This window comes from Microcebus murinus, chromosome 22, assembly GCF_040939455.1.
Source record: "Microcebus murinus isolate Inina chromosome 22, M.murinus_Inina_mat1.0, whole genome shotgun sequence".
NCBI lineage: Eukaryota > Metazoa > Chordata > Mammalia > Primates > Cheirogaleidae > Microcebus > Microcebus murinus.
In genome coordinates this window covers 26,597,580-26,622,741 of record NC_134125.1, presented here as the reverse complement: position 1 = coordinate 26,622,741, position 25,162 = coordinate 26,597,580, and the positions used below count along the sequence as shown (strand labels likewise).

At 47.6% G+C, this 25,162-nt stretch overlaps 2 protein-coding genes and 1 pseudogene across 3 annotated transcripts in view; 2 read left to right on the top strand and 1 right to left on the bottom strand.

The window, feature by feature from the left end:
* Positions 1 to 25,162, top strand: part of C22H22orf39 (chromosome 22 C22orf39 homolog) — a 123,856-nt gene that overhangs the window by 37,852 nt on the left and 60,842 nt on the right. The gene's annotated exons all lie outside the window — the stretch shown is intronic.
* LOC105877735 (charged multivesicular body protein 5 pseudogene) lies at positions 14,416 to 15,303 on the bottom strand (annotated as a pseudogene).
* On the top strand, positions 22,049 to 23,474 carry CLDN5 (claudin 5). The gene has a single exon (XM_012776592.3). The coding sequence runs from the start codon at positions 22,190 to 22,192 to the stop codon at positions 22,844 to 22,846; it is 657 nt and encodes a 218-aa protein (XP_012632046.2). The 5' UTR covers positions 22,049 to 22,189; the 3' UTR covers positions 22,847 to 23,474.

The window sequence follows — 25,162 nt, the reverse complement described above, 5'->3', positions numbered from 1 at the left end:
CCAGGCTCTGTGATTCGGGCGGTGGCTGCGGCGATGGCCCACAGCTCCCAGTTTCCCGGAGTCTTCTCCAGCTTGTTCGCGCTCGGCTGGCTCCATAAAAGATATGACTGTAGGCGGGCGCGGTGGCTCACGCCTGTAATCCTAGCTCTCTGGGAGGCCGAGGCGGGTGGATTGCTCGAGGTCAGGAATTCGAAACCAGCCTGAGCAAGAGCGAGACCCCGTCTCTACTATAAATAGAAAGAAATTAATTGGCCAACTAATATATATAGAAAAAATTAGCCGGGCGTGGTGGCGCATGCCTGTAGTCCCAGCTACTCGGGAGGCTGAGGCAGGAGGATTGCTTGAGTCCAGGAGTCTGAGGTTGCTGTGAGCGAGGCTGATGCCACAGCACTCACTCTAGCCTGGGCAACAGAGTGAGACTCTGTCTCAAACAAAAAAACAACAAAGAAAAAAAAAAAAAACCCAACTAAGGAGTGTCATCCGTGAAGACAGGGGAGTAAGAATCTGGAAATTAACCAAAGGCCTGTAGCAACCTGGGGAAATCATTCAAGAAAAATGGCTGATTCTCAGTAATAAATAAAGGCTAGAATCTTCCCAAATTTGATATATTTTGGTTAGTGATAAAAAAAATTCTACTAAAGAAAAGCCCAGGATCAGATGGCATTATTGGTGAAGTCCACCAGGTGTTTGAAGGATTAACAGGCCAGGTGTGGTGGCTCATGCCTGTAATTCTAGCACTTTGGGAGGCTGAGGCAGGAGGATTGCTTGAGCATAGGAGTTTGAGACCAGCCTGGACAACATAGCAAGACCCCATCTCTAAAAACAAAAAACCAGGTGTAGTGGTACACGCCTATAGTCCCAGCTACTGAGGAGGCTGAGGCAGGAGGATTGCCTGAACCCAGGAGTTTGAGTTTGCTGTGAGCTATGATTGCACCACTGCACTGCAGCCTGGGTGACAGAGTAAGACTCTGTTTCTAAAAAACCCTCAATGCAATCCCTATCCAAATTCCAACTGCTTTTTCCCCCAGAAATGAACAAGCTGATTCTAAAATTCATATGGAATTGCAAGGCACACGGAACAACAGAAGAACCAAAACAGTCTTGAACAAAAACAACGTTGGAAGACTCACTTCCTGACTTCAAAACTTACTATAAAACCACAGTTATCAAGACTGTGTAATAACTGACATGAAGGTAGACAAACAGAACGACGGAATAGAATTGGAAATCCAGAAATAAATTCATACATTTATGGCAATTGATTTTGATGAGGCAGCCAAGAATATTCAATCAGGAAAGAATAGTCTTTTTAGCAAATGGTGCTGGGGCAACTGGATATCCATATACCAAAGAATGAACTTGGACCCCTACCTCATACCATATATGAAAAATAACTCAAAATTGACTAAATACCCAAATTTAAGGGCCAAAACTATAAATATCTTATAAGAAAACATAGGTGAAAATCTTTAGGATCTTAGATTAGGCAACAGTTTCTTAGATTTGACACCAAAAGCACAACCAAAGAACAAAGTAGATAAATTGGACAGATGTCATCAAAATTAAAAACCTGTATGCATCAAAAGACACTATTAATAAAATGAAAACACAACTCAGAATGAATAAAAATATTTACAAATCATATATGTGATAAAAATTGAGTATTGAGAATATTTATGAGTTCTTTATTTTTTTTTTTTGAGACAGAGTCTCGCTTTGTTGCCCAGGCTAGAGTGAGTGCCTTGGCGTCAGCCTAGCTCACAGCAACCTCAAACTCCTGGGCTCAAGCAATCCTGCTGCCTCCGCCTCCCGAGTAGCTGAGACTACAGGCATGCGCCACCATGCCTGGCTAATTTTTTATATATATATTAGTTGGCCGATTACTTTCTTTCTATTTATAGTAGAGACAGGGTCTTGCTCTTGCTTAGGCTGGTCTCGAACTCCTGACCTGGAGCCATCAGCCCCCCTCGGCCTCCCAGAGTGCTAGGATGACAGGCGTGAGCCACTGCACCCGGCCTATTTATGAGTTCTTAAAACTCAGCAATAAAAAGCCAACCCAATTTTAAAATGAGCAAAGGATTTGAATAGACAGTTCTCCAAAGAAGTTATACAATGGCCAAAGCCACAATAAAATACCACTTCACATCCACTAGGGTGGGTATGGTAATATCTTTTAAAGAAAAAATAACAGGTGTTGGTGAGGATAAAGATGAATTGGAAGCTTTATACATTGCTGGTGAAAATATAAAATGGTGTAGCTACTATGGAAAAGTTTAGTAGTGACACTGAAAGTTAAATATAGAATTACCATATGACCCAGCAATTCCACTCTTAGCTACTCAAAAGAAACGAAGACAAATGTCCACACCAGCGCTGGTACACAGATGTCCACCGCAGGATCATTCACAATAGCCAAAATGCAGAAACAACCAAATGTCCGTTAACAGATAAATGGGAAACAGAATGTGGCGTGTTCATACTAATGGAATATTGTTCCACTATGAAAAGTAATGAAGCACTGAAACTAGGTCCGTGGATGAGCTCAGAAAACATGCTAAGGAAAGGAAGCCGCACACGAGACAAATGTCCTGAGCCTCCACTGATGTGAAGCGGCCAGAACAGGCAAACCACAGAAATAGGTAAGACGCGTGGGGCTCGGCCTGGGGGTGGGGGGGCATGGAGAGAACGTGCTGGGAGATTCAGCATTTCTTCTGGGGAAATGGAAACGTTCTGGAATTAGCTAGTGGTGTTATACGCACAGCATAATGAAAACACACAGGGTTGCTGAAGTGCACACTTTAAAATGGTTAATTTTATGTTATGTGAATTATATCACTATAAAAAAAAGCATTTTAAGAAAGAAAGAAACCCGGCTAGTACAGTCTTAAACAAGACAGCAAGGTAGGCCGGGCGTGGTGGCTCACGCCTGTAATCCTAGCACTCAGGGAGGCCGAGGTGGGTGGATCGCTTGAGGTCAGGAGTTCAAGATCAGCCTGAGCAAGAGCGAGACCCCATCTCTACTATAAATAGAAAGAAATTAATTGGCCAACTAAAAATATATAGAAAAAATTAGCCGGGCATGGTGGCGCATGCCTGTAGTCCTAGCCACTTGGGAGGCTGAGGCAGGAGGATCACCTGAGCCCAGTAGTTTGAGGTTGCTGTGAGCTAGGCTGATGCCACGGCACTCACTCTAGCCTGGGAAACAGAGTGAGATTCTGTCTCAAAAAAAAAAAAAAAAAAAGGACGGCAAGGCTCACACCAGTGGACGCACACAGAGGCAAGGCAAGCTCAGGGGCTGGCAGGCCCACAGAACTGTCGCAGGGGCCTGAGTGCCTCCCTCTCCACCCTCAGCCTGCCCCCAGGCTGGGCCCCTCGGCCACGGCGGTGGCTGCCGAGCCGCGAGCGCTGAGCTTCCCTCTGCTCGTGGCTGGGCAGGCAGTGCCTTCAAAGGCTCTGTCCTGAAGCCCCGTCCCGGCAGCCTCTGGCCAGCCTGTCACCCGCCACGCGGCTCTCGTGACTGCTCCTGAGCTGCACCTGGCGCCAGGGACACGCACACCCACTTGGCTGGGACCTGGCTTTCTGAGCCCACCCTGTGGCGGCAACAGGGTGCCAAGATTTCAGGGACTGGCTGCATCAATGGCCGGGCTCGTGCCAACAGCCGCCTCGAAGCTACTTAGCGAGCCTGGACCTCCCCAGACGCTGCTGCTGTGGGCAGTTTTTTTTTTTTTTTTTTTTTTTTTGAGACAAGAGTCTCACTTTGTTGCCCAGGGTAAAGTGAGTGCTGTGGCGTCAGCCTAGCTCACAGCAGCCTCAAACTCCTGGGCTCAAGCGATCCTCCTGCCTCAGCCTCCCGAGTAGCTGGGACTACAGGCATGCGCCACCATGCCTGGCTAATTTTACATATATATATATTAGTTGGCCAATTAATTTCTTTCTATTTATAGTAGAGACGGGGTCTCGCTCTTGCTCAGGCTGGTTTCGAACTCCTGACCTCAAGAAATCCGCCCATCTCAGCCTCCCAGAGTGCTAGGAATACAGGCGTGAGCCACCGCGCCCAGCCAACGTGACTATTATTGAGCAGCAGCTACTAAGAAACGTTTGCAAGCTCTCTTCCAGGGGCTGCCCCCACGGGGCTCCACTGCCCTCACCAGCGCCTATCCCGAACTCCTACTCGCCCTGTAAACCCACGGGGGGCAGCTCCTCTCTCAGATCTCTAGGCAGACAGCTGTGTCCCCTCTACTCTATCTCCTATCACTGGGGTCCCTGGGTCAGTGCCCTCACCCATGCTCGGGACATCGGAGGTGGCACGAGAACAGGTGAGCGCAAGGTCTGCAGCAGCGTCCCTGCCACGTGGATGTCTCTTCCGCACGTGCTGCAGGGCCAGGCCGGCCAAGGACAGTCAGAAGGTGGGACCTCCCTGGCTCGTGTGTCTTTGGTGCAAACACAAAGAAAAGCGGGCAGCGGAGGGAGAGATGTGCTGGGCACCGCTGCTCTGGGCACCCTGGCTGCCTGAGGGCACACCCCACACCCCGGGAAGGGCCGCGGGCCTGGGAGCGCGTCCCCGCGCCCTCAGCGTGGCCTGGCCGGGCCCTGGCCGTCCCGCTCTGGCTCGCGTCTTGTTTGGGCTAGTGCAGACCCGGGCCAGGCCTGGGCGCCAAGTCCCGAGGGCTCGACAAAGGCAGGACGAGAGAGATAGGATCTGAGGCCCGGCTCCTGAGAGCAGAGCGGGTGCCCGCCCTGTGTTTATGCCCGCTTCCTGCTCTGGGCTCGGTCTGGCGAGCTGGGTGTGGCCGCCTGGGGCGGGCAGGAGGTGGGGGTCTGCTCCCCGCACCAGTCACGCCCGGCAACAGCGCCTGTCGGGGGCAGGCGACACAGGCTGAGATCTGGTGTGGGGAGAATGCCCAATACAGATGGTAACTTCCCAGGGTGACCACCAAAATAGGCCAGGAGGTGTAAGTGCCACCCAGGCAGAAGGGACCCCAGGGGTGAGAAAGAAACACACAAATCAACACAACAGAAGGCAGAAAGGAGTGGGCTAGGGGAGTTGGACATAGATGTTGCAAATAAATCCAAATGTACCTGTAATCGCACAAAAAAGTAAAAGGACCAAGTGCTCCAGATAAGGAAAAAGATTGTGACATCGTGTGAAAAAAAAAAATCCAGCTCTATGCAATTACCAGGTCTCCTCCTAAAACATTTTTTTTAAAAAATTAAAGGCCAAGGAGAGAAGGGCGCACCGTGCTGAGACTGACCGGGAGGAAATGTGTCAGACGCGCCAATAGCGGATAAAATAAAGCTCACCACAGCAAGGCCAGACAGCGATTTTTTTTTTTTGAAAAATAAATATAAAGCCAAGCTTCTGGAAATATTAACAAGAAAAATAGAGCAACAAAAATAAATAAATGGGACATGATCAAACTAAAAAGCTTATACACAGCCAAAGAAACAGTCACGAAAGTAAACAGACAACCCACAGAATGGGAGAAAATTTTTGCATCCTACACATCTGATAAGGGGCTGATAACTAGAATACACTTAGAACTCACGAAAATCAGCAAGAAAAAATCAAATAACCCTATTAAAAAGTGGGCAAAGGACTTGAACAGAAACTTTTCTAAAGAAGACATGGCCGGGCGCGGTGGCTCACGCCTGTAATCCTAGCACTCTGGGAGGCCAAGGTGGGTGGATTGCGCCAGGTCAGGAGTTCGAAACCAGCCTGAGCGAGACCCCGTCTCTACCAAAAATAGAAATAAATTAATTGACCAACTAAAAATATATATACAAAAAATTAGCCGGGCATGGTGGCGCATGCCTGTAGTCCCAGCTACTCGGGAGGCTGAGGCAGAAGGATCGCTGAGCCCTGGAGATTGAGGTTGCTGTGAGCCAGGCTGACGCCATGGCACTCACTCTAGCCTGGGCAACAAAGTGAGACTCTGTCTCAAAAAAAAAAAAAAAAAAAAAAAAAGAAGACAGAACAATGGCCAACAAACATATGAAAAAATGCTCAACATCTCTAATCATCAGGGAAATGCAAATAAAAACCACAATGAGATATCACTTAGCCCCAGTGAGAATGGCCTTTATCAAAAAGTCTCCAAACAATAAATGCTGGCGTGGTTGCGGAGAGAGAGGAACACTCCTACACTGCTGGTGGGACTGCAAACTAGTTCAACCTCTGTGGAAAGCAATATGGAGATATCTTAAAGCGATACAAGTGGATCTACCATTGGATCCAGCAATCCCATTACTGGGCGTCTACCCAAAAGATCCAATGACACTCTACAAAAAAGACACCTGCACTCGAATGTTTATAGCAGCACAATTCATAATTGCAAGGCTGTGGAAACAGCCCAAGTGCCCATCAATCCAAGAATGGTATATGTATACCATGGAGTACTATTCAGCTCTAAGAAACAACGGTGACATAGCACATCTCATATTTTCCTGGTTAGAGCTGGAACCCATACTACTAAGTATCCCAAGAATGGAAAAACAAGCACCACATATACTCACCAGCAAACTGGTATTAACTGAGCAGCATCTAAGTGGTCACATAGGTACTACAGTAATAGGGTATTGGGGAGGGGGGAGGGGGGCGGGTATATACATACATAATGAGTGAGATGTGCACCATCTGGGGGATGGTCATGCTGGAAACTCAGACTTGTGGGGGGGAGGGGGAAAGGGCATTTATTGAAACCTTAAAATCTGTACCCCCATAATATGCTGAAATAAAAAAAAAGTTATATAATTTCATTTTTCTAAACTGAGTTAATTACCAAGGAGGATGGGAATTTCAAAGCTGTATATATCCAGTTCATATCACATATTCGATTTGTTGTAAGAAAAATGGGCTTTGAGAGCATTGTGGTAACTCATACTTTAAAGACAAATGTATGTTTTAAAAATAAAAATAAGTTCTTAAAGTTGCCAATACATGTGTCACAAAACTGATGATAGCAGTTTTATATTGAAATTTTATTTTATATTGAAATTTTATTTTTATTGAAATTTTTTTTGTTTTTTTATATTTTATATTGAAATTTTCTATATTTGCAGCATTTTTAATTTAAATTTGAGTTGTTTAGTTTTTAGTGTGGGACTTGGTGACCTAAACTGCAGTTCTTTGAAAAAACAGTTTCTAGAGTACTTAAGATTTGGTTTGATTTTTGTTGTTATGTAAATGTTGGCAGAAATAATATAAGTAGATTAACTTTTTTAAACAGAAATTAAGGCTATTTTTCTTTCCTCTAAAGGGCTTAGGATGGAATTAAATGTGGCTTAAAATCATCTGTATGTTAATAATAGCTTTAATATTAATATTTTTATTGTGTATTAGTGGAGACCACTTTGATCTGCAGTAATCTGCCAGCTTTTGTTTTAAATTAGTTTTGGTTATGAGCTAAGTGGGAAAGAACACATATTTTTCTATTTCCACTGTTATGAATCCATTTTATTTATACTCTATAAATAAAACTGACTGCTTGGCCAGTTCCAGTGGAATTACATATAAAAGTGGCTGTAAAATCTCACATCTCTCATTTTAGCCTAGATGCAAGGGTGAATGTCTTAGATTCAAATCCAAATCTACTGATACGTATTTTTAAAGCATAGAGGTATTTTTTTTTCTTTTTCACAAGGTTTTGGGGAGTCAGGATGGAGTTCAGAGCCGTGTGTGTGGACGAGGAGAGATCTCCTTTCCCCGGGGAGAGCGGCGCCCAGCCCGCGGGAGGCGGCTCTTCCCTCGCGCAGGGCCGGGCCACACAGCCCGGCAGCAGGTGGCACCGAGCGGCTACCTGCAGAGCCTGTCGCTGAGGGTCTGACGCGCTTTGGTGTGAACCCCTGAAAACGCACTTGCTGGTTCCTGAGTCCCGCCCTGTGGCACGACGGGCAGCTGACACCAAGAAATAAATGAGCTGCGACACCACTCAAACCAACCTAAATCTCTTTCTTTTTATATAATATGCGCTTTTATAATATGTTTGTAAAAACATACATTATACATGGTGCTTTTATAAATATTGTATGAATATATAATTATATGCATTTATAAATCATGCAAATACATAATTTGTATAAATATATTTACATGACCTGTGACACATGTATATATCGTATTTACCCATTCTCCTCCTGGAAAGGCCAGGGCTATGGGAGCAGAGGGGCTCGCCGGGCATCGGCGGCTGTGTGGTCCTGCCTGCTGCTGCTTTCTCTCAGCCCTCGAGTCTCTGGTTGAGGTACTTGTTTTTGTCTGTTTTTTAACTGCCTCGATGATTTGGTTACTTTAAAAACTGTTAAGAAGGCTCAGGTTCCCAGCCCTGTGTTCCTACTTTCCAATACAAATAAAAGTGTCCTAACAAAAATAAAAAAAAAGAAAGAAAGAGAAAGAAAAATAGAGGCAAAAAACACTAGGAAAAAAAATATTTGACCATAGATGTGTCAGCAAGTGAACAGAAATATAAGGCTATTATATAAACTTTATGCTATTATATTATATTATTATAAACTTTATGCTATTATATTGTATTAGCATAATATAATATATTAGCATAATTAGCATACTATATTACCATAATATAATATAACATAATTAGCATAATATAATGTTTTAGTATAATTAGCATGATATAATATTTTAGCATAATATAATATATTAGCGTAATTTGCACAATATAATATATTAGCATAATATAATAGCATAAACTTTATGCTATTATATTATATAAACTTTATGCTAAACTTTAGGCTATTATATAAAATTTGATAAATTATATAAAATTTATCAAATTTAAAAATAGATGAACTGAATAATTTCTTAGAAAAACAGTTTTCCAGAATGGAATCCAAAAGAAATAAAGAAACTCAAATTGTCTTACAATTAGAGAAATGTAATCACTAATTTAAAATCTCCCCCCCAAAAATGTTTAAATAGCTTCAAAAGCAAATTCTGCCTTTCAAGAAACACATAATTCCAATCTTGTACAACTTATTACAGATAATAGGAAAGTCAGAAACACTCTCACTTCATTTTTACAGGACTAACATAACCTTGATATGCAGACTGGAAAAGAACAGGACAAAAAATAAAATTACTGGTGAATCTCACTCATAAAACATAGATGCAGCTGGGTGCAGTGGCTCACACCTATAATCCTAGCACTCTGGGAGGCCGAGGAGGGAGGATCGCCCAAGGTCAGGAGTTCGAAATCAGCCTGAGCAAGAGCAAAACCCCATCTCTACTAAAAATAGAAAGAAGATAATTGGCCAACTAAAAATATATAGAAAAAATTAGCCGGGCATGGTGGCGCATGCCTGTAGTCCCAGCTACTTGGGAGGCTGAGGCAGGAGGACTGCTTGAGCCCAGGAGTTTGAGGTTGCTGTGAGCTAGGCTGACGCCACGGCACTCTAACCCAGGCAACAGAGTGAGACTCTGTCTCAAACAACAACAAAAAAAACATAGATGCAAACTGAATCCAATGATGTATCAAAGAATAAAACATTATAAAATTACATAATGTGAATCACCATGTTAACAGAACAAAAGTCACATGAATGTTTCAATAGATACAGAAACTCCCCATTTATCCACCGCCCCCTGCCCCAGCCCCTGCTTCTACTTTTTGTCTCTATAAATTTGACTACTCAAGGTACCTCAAATAAGTAGAATGATACAGTATTTGTCCTTTTGTGATTGGTTTATTTCACTTAGCATAATTTCTTTAAAGTTCATCCATATTGTAGCATGTATTGGGATATCATTCCTTTTTAAGGCCGAATAAAGTCCCATTGTGTAGATGAACCACTTTCCTGCTTGTTTGCTTGTTTGTTTGTTTATCCATTCATCCACTGATGGGCATTTGGGTGGTTCCACCTCTTGGATGCTGTGAATGATGCTGTTGTGAACATTGGTGTACAAATATCTGAGTTCCTGCTTTTAATTCTTTCATGTCATTGACTTGCTTTTAAAAATCAAAAATCAGGTGGCTGCCTTCTTGCTTGGTTCCATTCATAGTATTGTTGACTGTAGTCGACAGCCACAGATGGACGTGCACAGCGACTTTAGCCGACAGCCGTGGTATGACTTTTCTAATTTTTCATTTATCAAAATAAAATTGTGAACATTTAAAAGTAGCATAATGAAAACATATATGTCTATGTTACTTATTCTGATTTACATGACAAGGAAAGCTGCCTGTAAAGTAAAACAAGCTCTCAGTGCTTTCAAGCTTTCCCTGTCACTCGAGAGCAGAACGGGCCGACGTCACCGCGCAGCGGACCGCCGTGCGGACTGCCAGTGCCCCGTGGGCGAGGTTTTGGGCCGGTGAGCGCGGTCCTGAAGTGGTTAAAAATCCGTTGGCTATACTTGTGTGGGGCTATTTCTGGGTTCTCTATTCTGCTCCATTAACCAAATGCCACAAATGAGTCTATACAACTCTTGAAATCGGGTGCAATGATTCCTCCCACTTTATTCTTCCCTTTCAGAATTATCTTGGCTATTATAATTCTTTTACCTTTCCATATAAGCTTTAGAATAATCTTTGTCTATATCTTTAAGAAACCTAGCTGGGATTTTGAAAGGAATTGGAGTTATTCACATCTTTACCATGTTGAGTCTTCCAATCTATGGAGAGGGCATGACTGTTTATTTTGATCTTTGATTTCTTTTGCCAGGGTTTTGTAGTTTTCAGCACACACATGCTTGCCCCTACAAGTCTGTATTTTGTTAGATTTACACTTCCATGTTTCATTTTTTGAGTAACTATTATATTTTTAACAATATTATATTTATATTAAAAATATAAATGATTATATTTTTAATTTTTTGTTTTGTTTTGTTTTGTGTTTTTTTTTGTGTGTGTGACAGAGTCTCACTTTGTTGCCCGGGCTAGAGTGAGTGCCGTGGCATCAGCCTAGCTCACAGCAACCTCAAACTCCTGGGCTCAAGCAATCCTGCTGCCTCAGCCTCCCAAGTAGCTGGGACTACAGGCTTGCAACACCATGCCCAGCTAATTTTTTCTATATATATTTTTAGTTGGTCAATTAATTTCTTTCTATTTTTTAGTAGAGATGGGGTCTCACTCAGGCTGGTTTCGAACTCCTGACCTCGAGCAATCCACCCACTTCTGCCTCCCAGAGTGCTAGGATTACAGGCGTGAGCCACCTCGCCCTGCCAATTTTGGTTTTCATGTGTTCATTGCTAGTACATAGAAATAGCAATTGGTTTTTGTATGTTGATCTTGAATCCTTGCAAAAAAGATTCCATGGAAATCTAGGTAAACAATTATGTCACCTGCAAGTAGAAACATCTTGAATCCCTCCTTCCTGATCTATATCTCTTTCATTTCCTTTCCTCTCCTTTTTGCTATGTCTAGAACTTCCAGCACCATACTGAATAAGAGTACTGAAAGCACAACCCTTGCCTGGTCCCTGATCTTCATAAGGAAGTATTTGATCTTTCACCATTAAGTATAATGTTAGCTGTAGGTTTTTTGTAGATGCTCTTTATTAAGTTTAAGAAACTCCTATTACTAGTAACCGACAGCTTTTATCATGAATGGGTTTTGAATTTCATCAAATGCTGCTTCTGTGTCAATTGATAGGATCATGTGATTTCTCTTCTTTAGCTTACATTGGTTTACATTTATTGATTTTTGAATATTGAACCAACTTTGCATTCCTGAAATAAATCCCACTTAATCACTCTGTATAATTATTTTTATATACTGCTGAATTTATTTTATAAAATTTTGTTAAGAATGTTTACATCTATATTCATGTGAGATATTGGTCTGTAGTTTTCTTTTTTCCTGCTATCTTTATCTACTTTGGTATCAAAGTAATACTGGTGTCATGGAATGAGTTGGGAAGAGTTTCCCCCTCTTCAATTTTTTTTGTAAGAGTTTGCGATTGATTGGTGTTAGTTTTTCTTTAAACATTTGGTAGAATTTACCAATGAAGCCATCTAGTTCTAGACATTTATTCATTGGAAGGGTTTTTGTTGTTGGTATTATTATTACTAACTTAATCTCTTTACTTGTTATAGATATATTCAGCTTTTCTGTTTCTTCTTGAGTCAGGTTTGGTAGTGCTTTAAGAATTTGTCCATTACATCTAGGTCATCTAATTTGTTGGCATACAATCATTCATAGTATTCCCTTATTTCTGTAAGGTGTGTGTGCTTTAGACATTTATTTGTACATTTATATTCATAAAGGTAAACCTAAGACATAAGTGATGTCTCTTTCATTCTTGATTTAGGTAATTTGAGTCTTCTCCCCTTTTTTAAGGCAACTAGCCAAATATTTGTCAAATTTGTTGAACTTTTCAAAGAACCAGCTTTTGGTTTCATTGGTTTTGAGGTTTTTTACCGCTCAGGATATGGTCTGTCTTAGTATATATGTTCTGTAGGCACTTGAAAAAAAATGTGTATTCTGCTGTTATTGGGTAGTGTTCTATAAGTGTTGATTAGATCCTGTTGGCTGATGATGTTGTTGAAATTTATCTCCTTGATAATTTTTTAATTGTTCTATCAACTGTCAAAAGAGGAGTGTTGTAAGTTTCAACTACAATTGGGTATTTGCCTACATCTCCATTTAGTTGTATCAGTTTTGCCTCACATATTTTGCAGCTCTATTGTTGGGTGCATACATATTTAGAATTGCTATGTCTTCTTGGTGGATTAATCCTTTTTTCATTGTGGAATTTCTTTCTCTGTCCAGGTAATTTTCTTAATGAAGTCTCCTTTGATATAAATATAGCCTCTCCTGATTCATTTGATTTTTGTTGGCATGGTGTATCTTTTTGTATCCTTTTTCTTCAGCGATACATGTCATTGTATTTGAAGTGAGTTTCTTTTAAATAACATACATTTTAGTCATTTTTTTTTTTTGGTCTACTCTACCAATTTCTGTCATTAGTTGCTGTATTTAAGCCATTTACATTTAATGGAATTATTGATACAGTAAGGCTTAAAGTGCCGTTTTATTTTTGTTTTCTGTTTATTGTATCTTTCTTTTTCTATTTCTGTTCATTTTTCCTGTCTTCCTGTGGTTTACTTGAATATTTTTTAAAAATTCATTTTGAATTATCTATAGTGGTTTTGCTTATATCTCTTTGTATGGTTTTGTCCTCCATAGTCTCCCTTTTATTTAGTATTTTCTGAAGGAATTATATATAAGCTACAACAACTATTCATTAAAGAAATAACAATTTTATAGATAATACATAAACACATTCACATTGAAAAATTTCAAACAATATAGAAAGTAGTGAAATATAGGAAAATACAGAATACAGATAAAGTAAAAAAATCCCTGACATCTCCCCCAATAAATCCCACAGTTTCCTACACGAAGGCAGCAATAGATATCAATTTGGTGTGTATGATTTAGATTTTTATTTGTACATTTACATTCATAAAGATAAACCTAAAAGTATATAGTTTCATTGTGTGGGAATTTAAGTTTACACAAATGGTGTCATGGTATATGTAATGTTCTGGATTTGAATGGTTTGTTGATAAATAAGATGTATTAGAGATATGTCCACATCAGTACATATATACATACCTATTTTTTATATACTTAAAAAAATTTTGAGACAGGGGCTTGCTCTGTTGCCAAGGCTAGAGTACAGTGGTGTCATCATAGCTCACTGCAGCCTCAAACTCCTGGGCTCAAGCGATCCTCCTGCCTCAGCCTCCCGAGTAGCTGGAACTACAGGCAGGTACCACCACACCTGGCCAATTTTTCTTATTTTTTGTAGAGATGGGGTCTCACTAAGTTGCCCAGGTTGGTCTTGAACTCCTGGCCTCAAGCTTTCCTCCTGAACTTGGCCTCCCAAAGTGCTAGAATTACAGGCTTGAGCCACCACATCTGGCCTAAATTTTTTTAAATTGACATATAATAATTCATAGGATACATATAATATATAGTGATCAGTTCAAGGTAATGGCATATCCATCGTCTCAAACATTTATTATTTCTTTTTTTTCTTTTGAAAAATATTTATTGAGTATAAATGAATGTCCTATACATTAAATATCAAGAAATATTCATTATTTATTACAAGTCAGACTGTAATACTGAGGAAACCATAGAATCAAAATATCTACTCACGATACAGAAGTGATAATTCCATTCCAATTTGGACACAGTAATGATTTACTCACAAGACACAACAAAACTCATCAGAAGAAGGCTATCACTTTAACCAACCTATAATATACCACAATAGAAAATGGTTTTGAATCAGAGTATGAACAGCCCAATAATTTCATTTTCCTCTTATGAATTTATCAGGTCATTTTGATACTGTAGCATTACACTGTCATAGATTTTAAAGATTCCCATTTCCTTGGTTTTATTTCAAGTGATTATCAATGAATGAAAAAAAGTCATACAAAGCCCAAGATACTTTTAAGTAGTTAATCTTTTGTAAGAGAAAAAGGAATCAAAGTTTAGTACAAAGAAAGCATCTCCCAAGTGATGAGTCTCCTAATGGGGGGAAAAAGAGCAACGTAATTAACCTTTCCTTCAAAGAAAAGAAAGAAACCTAAATCTGTTATGGCAAATTTGGAAAGATAAAATATTTCCCAGTCCCATCATGTATGCTTGTTTTACACGATGTACTTGAATGATGCAAGTCTATGAAGCAGGGGTCTGTGGCAATCCAAATTCATCCACCAGAACTCCACCCTTGTTTTTGTGTCAGTGGGAACACCTTCTGGAACTGCAGGTGTAGATGCTGCTTCATCCAAGTAGGAACTATCTTCATCAGCCAGGAGCTCATCACCCAATTCATCCAACTGTGCTTCTAGGTCATCTTCGTCTAATTCTGGGGTGCCGTAACTGCGACTCTGTGCTTCTTGGATTTCGTTTGCATCTCCCATCATGTCCTCTAGCTGGTCTTGTAAATCTTCAATCTGGTCGATTTTCACTTGCTTGTGTGCCTTTTTCATTTCTTTTACTCCCAGTTTCATAGCATCAACCGTGGTCTTGGTGTCCTTCAATGGCTGGACGGTGTGATTGGCTTGTTCCATGCAGAAAGGGCGCGGGGCGCGGCGGGCCCGCTGCTGCTCCTGCATCCGCCTTCGCTTTAAACCCGCAAGGCTCTCTGCTTGGCCGTGTTCTTTGCAGGACCCTCTCTCGTCTTCTTGATCTGATCCTTATACTTCACTAGCTCAGCATCCAATCGAGAAATCTTCTTGTCAGTGGATTCTGCCCGGCTGTTCGCCGTGCCCATGCAGTCAGTCAGGCTGGGCGGCAGAGCCTTGGGTTTCGCTTTCCCGAAGAATCGGTTCATCTTGGGCGGCCGTGAAGAAATCCAAACACTCTATTATTTCTTTGTACTGGGGACATTCATTATCCTTCTAGATATTTGAAGCCATAGAATATATCATTGTTAACTATAGTTATCGTACAGTGGTATAGAAAACTGGACATTATTCCTCCTATCTAGCTGTAATTTTGTGTACTTTAACAAATCTTCCCCTATTCCTCTCTTCCCTCTACCCTTCCCAGCCTCTAGTATCCTCTGTTCTGCTTTCACTTCTGTGAGATCAGCGTTTCTAAGCTTCTATATATGAGTGAGAACATGTGATGTCTAACTTTATGTTCCTGGCTTGTTTCACTTAATGTCCTCTAATTCCATCCATGTTGCCATGAATAACAGGATTTTGTTCTTTTTTATAGCTGAACGGTATTCCATCATGTGCATATATGCCACAGTTTGGACACCTAGGTTGATTCCACGTCTTGGCTACTGTGCATTGTGCTGCAGTAAACATGGGGGTGCAGACGCCTCTTTGATTCACTGCTCCTTCCCTTTGGTGGAGAATTGCCAGTCATGGGATTGCTGGGTCATATGATCGTTCTATTTCTAGTTTTTTCAGGAACTTCCATACTGTTTTCCTAGTTTCCAGTGTATAGGAGTTCCTTTTCCTCCACATCCTCACCAGCATTTGTTATTTTTTTGTCTTTTTTAAATATCTTTGTATAGCATTTTAGTGGTTTCTCTAGGATTAACTAGATATACAGAACTTATCAAAGTCTCCAGGTATCAGCGTCTTACCAGTTGGAATGAAATGTAAAGCCCTTACCTCCCTTCATACCCCTTCACCCTCCCCCATTTATAATGTAAGTATCTATGTTAGGTATTGAGAACCCTTCAGGCAGGGAAATAACCATCAAACATAACTTAGAAAACTCAAGAGGAGAAGGAAGGTCTATTGTATTTCCCAATATTTGCTTATGATGTTCTTTCTTCCTTCCATTTTCTTGTCAGCATTCATTTTAAGCAACTGGATTATGACGTACTTTGGTGTCGTCGTCATATTTCTTGTGCTTGGATTTATTGAATGTCTTGGATGTGCAGGTTTATGGTTTTCATTCAATTTGGGGAAGTTGAAATTTCAAGCGTTCAAGTATTTTTTTCTGTTCTCCTCTCCCCATCACCTTTGGGGACTTTAACTATCTGTATATTAAGCTATTTGAGGTTGTCACACAGTTCACTGATACTATGTTCCTTTTGTATTTGTTTAGTTTTCCTCTGTGTGTTTCATTTTAGATAGTTTCTATTTCTATGTGTTTAAGTTCACTAATCAGGTATTCTGCAAACTCTGATCTGCTGTTAATCTCACTCATCTTGGTCAGAACTGGAAGCCTCCATTGGCATGAGGACAGGCAGATGAGAACTGTAAGAAAATATAACTTAATTTGTATCTTCTGGGTATGGAAGGAATTTTGGATGGTTAAAAAGTAAATAAAGGGCCGGGCGCGGTGGCTCACGCCTGTAATCCTAGCACTCTGGGAAGCGGGCGGATTGCTAGAGGTCCGGAGTTCGAAACCAGCCTGAGCAAGACCCCATCTCTACTATAAAATTAGAAAGAAATTAATTGGCCAACTAATATATATATAAAAAATATATATATATGGAAAAATATATATAGAAAAAAATATATATATATATAAAAAATTAGTCAGGCATGGTGGTGCATGCCTGTAGTCCCAGCTACTCGGGAGGCTGAGGCAGCAGGATTGCTTGAGCCCAGGAGTATGAGGTTGCTGTGAGCTAGGCTGATGCCACGGCACTCACTCTAGCCTGGGTAACAAAGCGAGACTCTGTCTCAAAAAAAAAAAAATAAAGTAAATAAAGATAGATACCACCACAGAGAAAGCATTAATAGATTCAAATATTCAAAATTTAAATTTCTGTAATATCCTGAAAAAGATCCTTAACAATTTGCCTGGCTCCACGGCACATGCCACAGTCCCAGCTGCTGAGGAGGCTGAGGTGGGAGGGTGGTCTGAGAAGCTGGGGGTCAGCCTGGGCACCACAGGGAGACCCCATCTCAAAATGGAAACAACAACACAACAACCAAACAAACATAAATGGCAAGCGGCAAAAGATATCTGCCACACACACGACTGTAAGTTAATGTTTCTAACGTATAACGTATAAGGTGGGAAAAACACAGCGCTCAGAATTTATGTGGGTATAGAGACAATTCACCAAATGGGGAGTAAAAATGGCCAGTACAAAATAGACAAAAATTCTCATTACTATGCAAAAATGCAAATTAAAATAAGATACCATTTTCCACCTATTCAGTCAGGAAACGTTTAACCCTGCGGGTGCTGGTGCAGGCAGCAGAGCAGCCCGCCAGCTAAGCAGCCCAGGTGATACCACCTCCTGGGTGTGATCCAGAAATTCTACTTCTAGGATTTTTCCCATGGAAATCATCCAAAATATCAAAGCACATGAAAAACAGCAGTATTATTTATAATAGAAAAATTATCATTATAAAACTGCGCCTTGAGGGATGGTTGAACAGTCACCAGCATCATCACGTGGCTGGCCGTACTTCGGCCTCCGCCACGAGCCAGAAAGGGCTTTGCACCAAGCCCTCGGCGGCCCTTTGATGTCCAGCCCTCAGCCTTCCCTGTGCCGCAGAACCCCAGGACGACCTGCCCATGCACATGCCCTGCCCTGTGCGTGGCAGAGACGGCTCCCAGGGGCAGCTATGAACACCCGTCATCATGAGGGTATTTTTAGCCAAGCAGGGACGTGTTCACAATATCGTGCGAAGTGGAAAAGGAGGATCCAGGATCACTCTGTGATTTTAAGTGGAAAAGCGTATCAACTTGTTGCAAAATGCGGTGTGCAGAGAAGGAAGGAATGGGAAAGAAAGAAAGAAAGAAGGTGGACAGAAAGGCCACAGAGGCAGCAGGCGTGAGGGTGGAGGGGGTGGAGGGGGTGGAGGGCTGCTTCTGGCCGTTGGGGACACTGCTGCCCTTTATCAGGGCCATCGCAGGCCTCCCCTGGGCTCCTGGGGGCCCTGGACTGAGCGGAGACCAGAAGCCACCACCCAGGGTGGTCCTTGAAGGGGTGAGGGGGCTCTGCCAGCCAGAGCTCCCAGTCCCCTACTTCCCTACCTGCTAGGGAAGTGAGAGCCGCAGCGCCCTCCAGTTTTGACAAGCAGCCAGTGACACTCATGCAGAAAGATGTGCCTGAGGTCAGAGGAGAGGTGAAGCTCAAAGGAGCCAGGGAGATGGCCTCCGGGACCTGGCAGGAGGGCCTGGGACTGCCATGGGGCTCCCCTGCAGCCTCACGGCCTACACCACGGAGGGCTTCATTGGCAGTGGGAAACTAAGGCAGAGAGGCCGGCTCGCTAGTCCAGAAAGTGTCCTGTGTGTAGGGGTGAGGCTGATCCACGCCTGCTCGTGCCCACGGAGCACACGTGAGCAGCACCCACTGCGGCGCCCATCACACCACCACAGTTGCCCGTGCCCCACACAGGGTGCCCCAGGCACCCAGGGCAGTGGTCAATGACGCAGGAGGACCCACGCTGCTGCCCTCTGGCCTGCAGGAGCTCAGTTGTGCTGGGAAAGGGTACTGGGCCATGCTTGGTGCCTAGAGGCTCTGCAAACATCTGCTGAACTGGGGGGAAACATCCTTAACTGTTTCAAAGCCGAAAGCGAGAGGAGACATTGTTCGGCACTTCCTCTAATATGAAACCTGTTCGCTAGCAGCCTCCCAAACCCCAGTCCCCAGGAATCGGGAGCCTAAATTTAGATTATCCTTGAGAAGGTCACCGGATTACCCTGGGACAGGGTCAGCCGGCAGCTGCTCAAGATAAAGGTGGCTTTTCTGCAGACTCAGGCCTTTCCCTCACACAATTAATGAGATCCTGCCGAACTTCCCCTGGGAAGCAGAACAATAGCCGTCGGTGAGCAGGTGGCCTTGGCCAGCGCTCTGCCCCAAGGGCCCCTCACCAGAGACTAGGGATTCATGTCCCTGCGCAGCCAGGACGCCTCTGACCTCGGCACAGGCCCTGCTCCAGCCACACTGGCCACTTCCGCCCCTCGGACGTGGAGCCCCTTCCCACCTCGGGGGTCTTGCACCGGCTGTTGCTTCTGCTCTGCCTGGGACTTCTTCCTTGGATCCCTGCTGAACTGTCACCTCCTCAGAGAGGCCTTCATCAATCTTTTCTGCCCAGTTACTGGTGGGCAAGTTCCTGTCAGCTCCGCAAGGGCAGGAGCTTCCTGTGCTGTGCGGTCCGCCTGGAGACAGTGCTCACCGTGCAGCGGGTGGTCCGTGAGTGGAAGGAAGGGTGTCCTTCCTGGGTCTGGCTGGGCCACTTGCAGTCCACTCTCAATCTGGGGTGGGTTTGGGGAGGGCAGGAGTGTCAGCCCTGGCTGTCCTGTCTGGGCTTCTCTGCAGTGGCTCTGGCTCCTTTGGTGATGTCAGGGTAGAAATCAGATTGTGATAGGTGGAGCCTGAGGCTCCTCTCCCAGGTCCCTGAGACACTGTGTGGCTGTTGTCAACAAGATGTGAGCTCGCTGGGCGCACCCTCAGGTGCCAGCCAGGCTGGGGAAAGGCCTACAGTGGTGGAGAGGAGGACGGGCAGGAGGTGGAGGTGGGGAGCCTCGGGCTGGCTGTGGCCCCATGCTGGCTGGAGGGGCAGCAGGCAGCCTCCCACCGGGGACAGATGCAAAAGACGGCCACCGTGGTGAGGCTTATTCCTGGATACCAGTGAGGAAAACCAACAAGCAAATGCACAGTTCCAGCTCTGGCCTCTGGAAGCAATGCTGGGGGATGGGGCAGAGAGGTGTCTTAGGAAGCGACCTCAGCAACACAACTTAGAAGACGAGCAGGAGCCAACCTAAGGGACATGCACTGCAGGCAGAAGAAGCCACAGTGAGAGACAGGCCAGTTACAGGAAGGTGAATCTGGCCGAAGCACAGTGTGTTGTCAGGGTCACCGCAGCTGGGTGGCTGGGCCAGCCAGTCCCAGCGCAGGCAAGTGCACACCGATCTGGGCTGCTCTGGGAGTCAGTTCTTTGTCCCTGGGCAATGTGAGCCTTGGAGGGTCTTAGGCAGGGTGTAATCCAGGAGAGGGGCCCACCAGGGTGGCCCAGTGGGCAAGGGTGGAGTCCGGATGACATGAGGAGGCTGCAGCAGTCATTCAGGGAGGATGGTGGCATGGATGGACCTTGAGAAGGTCCCTGGACTCAGGCCAGGCTGGAGCAGGATTCAGAGGGTGGGGTGGGTGGTCAAGCTGGGCTCCTGGAGTGGACAGGGGAGGGGACGCCCAGCAGGGTCTGCAGAGAGAAAGGGGAGTGGCCCATAGGTCTGCAGCAGAGGAAAGGCAAGGGAGGTGGTGCCTGGGAGGAGGCGGTGGTCGTCAGAGCCCTGGCTGGTGGGGGAGGGCCATGTAGGGCAAGACTCTCCCCCAACCCGGGCCCCAGGCTCAGCAAGCTTGCAGCCAGTCCCCTCCGGGATGGATGAGGGAGAAGGAACCCGGCCGGGAGGGAGATTTATCAAAGCCCCCACATCTGTGACAGGCCGCACTTTCCCCATGGAGCACCTGTCCAATGGTGCTGAGCACTTTGGACCAGATGAAAGGACAGGGCGTCCAGTGGCCTCAGTCCAGGGCTGGGAGAGCAGACTTGGCTGGGAGCAAAGGGCTGGTGCCCCTATGGGCTTGCAGGACTCAGGGCCTGGCGCCCCCACCTGAGCCTCAGGGGGGCTGGAGTGTCCACCCTAGTGGACCTTTCGAGAAATGGCTGGGCCATTGTGCAGAAGAATGCCCGGAAATCCCGTGCCTCCCTCCTCCAGCAAGAATGGGGGCTCTTCCTCCTGGCCAGGAAACTCCAAGTTGGCTTCCGGAGGGCGGTCTGGGGGCTGGGTTGCCAGGGGCGCCATTGCCACTGGTGGGAGGGCAGGGCGCAGCCTCTCGTGTCCCTTTGTGTCTCTCCTGTCTGAGGGCCAGAGCAGGCCACCAAGACTGGGGCCACCGTGCTCCTGGGAGCACAGCCCGTGGGCTGCTCACTGGGCACCAAAGATGGGGGCTGGGCAGCAGCGCAAGGAGAGGAGCGGCTGAGCGGTCTGGGAAGCCCTCAGCAGGGGACAGGGTCTCCAGGCAGTGGAAAGGCCCCTGTGCCGGCAGAGGCTCCAGGGTGGATGGTGTGCGTGGTGAGGCCGGGCGCCTGGGCCCGACCCTCCGGGCATCTCGCCTGGATAGGGCGGGAGAGGCAGTGCCGGACTCGGAGGGGACTGGGAGTAAGCTAGGGAGAGAGAGGATTCCAGGGCGGACTTCCTGGAGGGAGGCCCAGCTGTGCGCCGCGAGAGCCCTCCAGGCCGGCCTCCGCGCAGTGGTGACGCGGCGGGGGCTCCCGCAGACCCTGGTCAGGGAAGAGTGGAGGTGGCCCGTGCGGAAGGGGCCATTGGTCGGGGATTTGGAAGTGGAGGGTGCAGGCAGAGAGTGGCCAAAGTGATTGAGCCTGGAGATGCAGGGAGGTGGACCACGGAGCGCGCCCCAAACCAGATGGGAATGCACTCACGGCGCCTGGGACAACTGCGGGTGGGGTTGGGGCGCGGCCGAGCTCCGAGGGTCCAGCGAGCTCAGCTACCCCCAGCGCCGTTTCCCCAACTCCGGCCGCCGCGGAGCCTGTGATTGGCTGTGGGACGACGGCCCGCAAGCGGATTGGCTGCTTCCGGCCGGGGGGCCGGGCCCGGAGCACGAAGTCCGCCCCCCGAGCCTTCAAGTAGAGAGCCCCCCCACCAGGTGTCCGCAGACCCGAAGCGGTGCTACAGTGTACCCTGTGGCGAGCGGACGCATAGGCACCAGGACGCGCGCCGAGTGGCACGGCCCAGGCAGCGCCGCGCCCGCCAGCAGGCCTCCAGCCATGGGGTCGGCAGCATTGGAGATCCTGGGCCTGGTACTGTGCCTGGTGGGCTGGGTGGGCCTGATCCTGGCGTGCGGGCTGCCCATGTGGCAAGTGACCGCTTTCCTGGACCACAACATCGTGACGGCGCAGACCACCTGGAAGGGGCTGTGGATGTCGTGCGTGGTGCAGAGCACCGGCCACATGCAGTGCAAGGTGTACGACTCGGTGCTGGCGCTGAGCACCGAGGTGCAGGCGGCGCGGGCGCTCACCGTGAGCGCCGTGCTGCTGTCGCTCGTCGCGCTCTTCGTGACCCTGGCGGGCGCGCAGTGCACCACCTGCGTGGCCCAGGGCCCGGGCAAGGCGCGCGTGGCCCTCACGGGCGGCGCGCTCTACGCGCTCTGTGGGCTGCTGGCGCTCGTGCCGCTCTGCTGGTTCGCCAACATCGTGGTCCGCGAGTTCTACGACCCCACGGTGCCCATGTCGCAGAAGTACGAGCTGGGCGCGGCGCTATACATCGGCTGGGCCGCCTCGGCGCTGCTCATGTGCGGCGGCGGGCTAGTGTGCTGCGGCGCCTGGGTCTGCGCCGGCCGCCCCGACCTCAGCTTTCCGGTCAAGTACTCGGTGCCGCGGCGGCCCGCGGCCAGCGGCGACTACGACAAGAAGAACTACGTCTGAGGACGCCAGGCACGGCGGGACCCTTCCCGCCAGCCACGCCCTCGAGCCGTCGGAGCCACCTGGGAGCCCCGCGTAGACTGCGGCCTCCGCCGGGGCGCGCAGCGCAGTCTCCGAGCGACGACCGGCTTAGCGCAAGACGCAGCCCGTGGACAGGCTCTTGCAGGCACCCGCAGCCTGGCCTCTCCCGCCGCCAGTGGCCAGGCTCTGCCCTGATCAGACCGCACGCACTCGTGAGGACTTGGTCAGTTTCCTTCTCTGTGCGCCCTGCTGGGATTCCATGGGCAAAGGGGGCACCAGACTGAAGATACCACTTCCTTCCCTGGCGCTGGGGGTCTTGGCTGCTGCCTAACTCCTCAGTGGCTCCTACTGAGTCCAGAGGGGCAATGGAGAGCTCGGGCCCAGCCTGGGCTGCCAGAGGGTTGTGTGCAGCTGGCCTTACCCTATCAGCGGGGCTTGTCAGAGGACCAACGGACTGAGCCCAAGGGACCAACTTCCCTGTCTCACTCCAGCAGCTCCCCAGGCAAGGCTTGTGGGCGCCAGAGCGTGGAGCTGGGGCCTGTCCTCCTCTGCGGCTTGTGGGGTGGGAGTGGGAGGTTAAGAATTTGCTTAGTAAATGGTTTGAATACTCTCCCACCTGTGTGCCTGTTCTCTGTCCAGTCACCTCCTGTCCACCCACTGCTGACTCCTTCTGGGCTGGCCCCTGGCCTTTTCCCCAGTCCCCTCTGCCACTCTTCCATCTGGTGGGAGATACAGCCACCACCCACCGACTGCCACCCAGGTAGGTGAGGTTGGCAGTAGAGTACTACTGAGTCACAGGGCCTGGCTGGGACAGGGGTGGGGGTAGAGGCAGACCCCAGTGGAGGATGCAGGCTGGAACCCCTGCCAGGGTCCATGAGTGGGAGTCTTGGGCCAGGGAAGTGCTGAGGGTGGGAAGAAGCTGCTGGCTTCTCCCAGGGAGAGTGCCCCGACCCACACAGCACAGGGTGATGTTTTCCACCAGCCCTCCCAGCGCTTGCTTAGTTCCAGGTCCTCTCAAGTGGCCACGGACATCTGTACACTGACAGGCCCTTTCTAATGGCAGGGCAGGGCCAGGGTGAATCCAGGATGTGTGCTGGTTCCAGCAGAGCTCACTGCAGGTCGACAGTGGCGTTGCCATGGGGAGGAGGCGCTGGCGGCTGGCTGCCCAGAGTGCTTCGGCCTGGCTCCAGGCCCCTGTCCTGGCTTCTCTGCCAGTCACAGCGTGGCTCTGTGCAGGGCCTGTGCCCACCCTGCTGGCCTGGCAGCCAGCCCAGACTGGTGCCAACCCCCAGTACCTCTGTGCCTACCCTTGCTTGGAGCACCCTGTGGGGGGCCCTGGGAGCCAGCACTGGCTCCAGCCAGGCATCTGGGGATGGAGGTCTCAGGAGGACAGGGCAAGGCCATCTAGTGCACCACTGAGAGCACATTGTTTCCAGCCCTGTTGTAGGCGCTTTGAATTAACGGATTCCTACCTTTTGCCAAAAAGCTAGAAACAGAACAGAGCAGTGGACGGGGGCAGGGGCTGCAGGGAACGGCTCCAAGCCCAGCCAGCAGGAAGGCTTGGTACCTGCCCCCAACCCTGGCCTTGGGGGCCCTGCCCAGAAATGCCTGGGCCACATCTAGCGGCAGGAAGTCTCCCAGGCCTAGCCAGGCTCCGCAGCGTGTGGAAGGGCAAGAACCCCAAGGATGTGGGCTTGGAGGGGCTCAGGGCAACTGCTGTGGACACGGTATCAGCTTCCTGGGAGTCCAGATGGAGCCAGCAGGTGGGATGGGCTACAGCAGGATGGGTCCTGGGGTGCAGAGGTCCTCGGCAGGCCTAATGCACAGCCCCACCTGGGCCTTGCAGCAGGGACCAAGAGCAGTCCCCACACTTGGGAGCATGTGATCTGGAGCTGTGACCCTGGGCAGGGCCGGGAGCAATGGTCCTCATACTATGGCACCTGGCCAGTGGGGCCGGGAAGTGCTGGGTCCAGGGTGTTCAGCCAGGAGCTTGGTCTCAAGGCTGCCCGGGAGGGCTGCATCCCACACAGCCCCTTTCCCAAGAAAGGAAGGGCACAGAAGGGCAGCTGCACAGTTATTCCAAATGGCTAGGGTGGACAGCTTTGAGGGCCTGAGAGTCTGGCCACCACCCACCTGACCCATGCCAGAAGGGGCAGGGACAAGCTCCACCACCACAGACGGGAGTGGAGTGCCTCCAACCCCACTCTGGTCCCACTGTCCCTTCCTAAGGGCTGTACTGAGACCTAGCCCCACCCGCTGTGTCCTCACTTCCAGGCCACTTTTTCTGGGCTTTCCCCT

Coding starts and splice junctions, on each gene's coding strand:
- CLDN5 (XM_012776592.3), top strand. CDS start 22,190: ATGGGGTCGGCAGCATTGGAGATCCTGGGCCTGGTACTGTGCCTGGTG.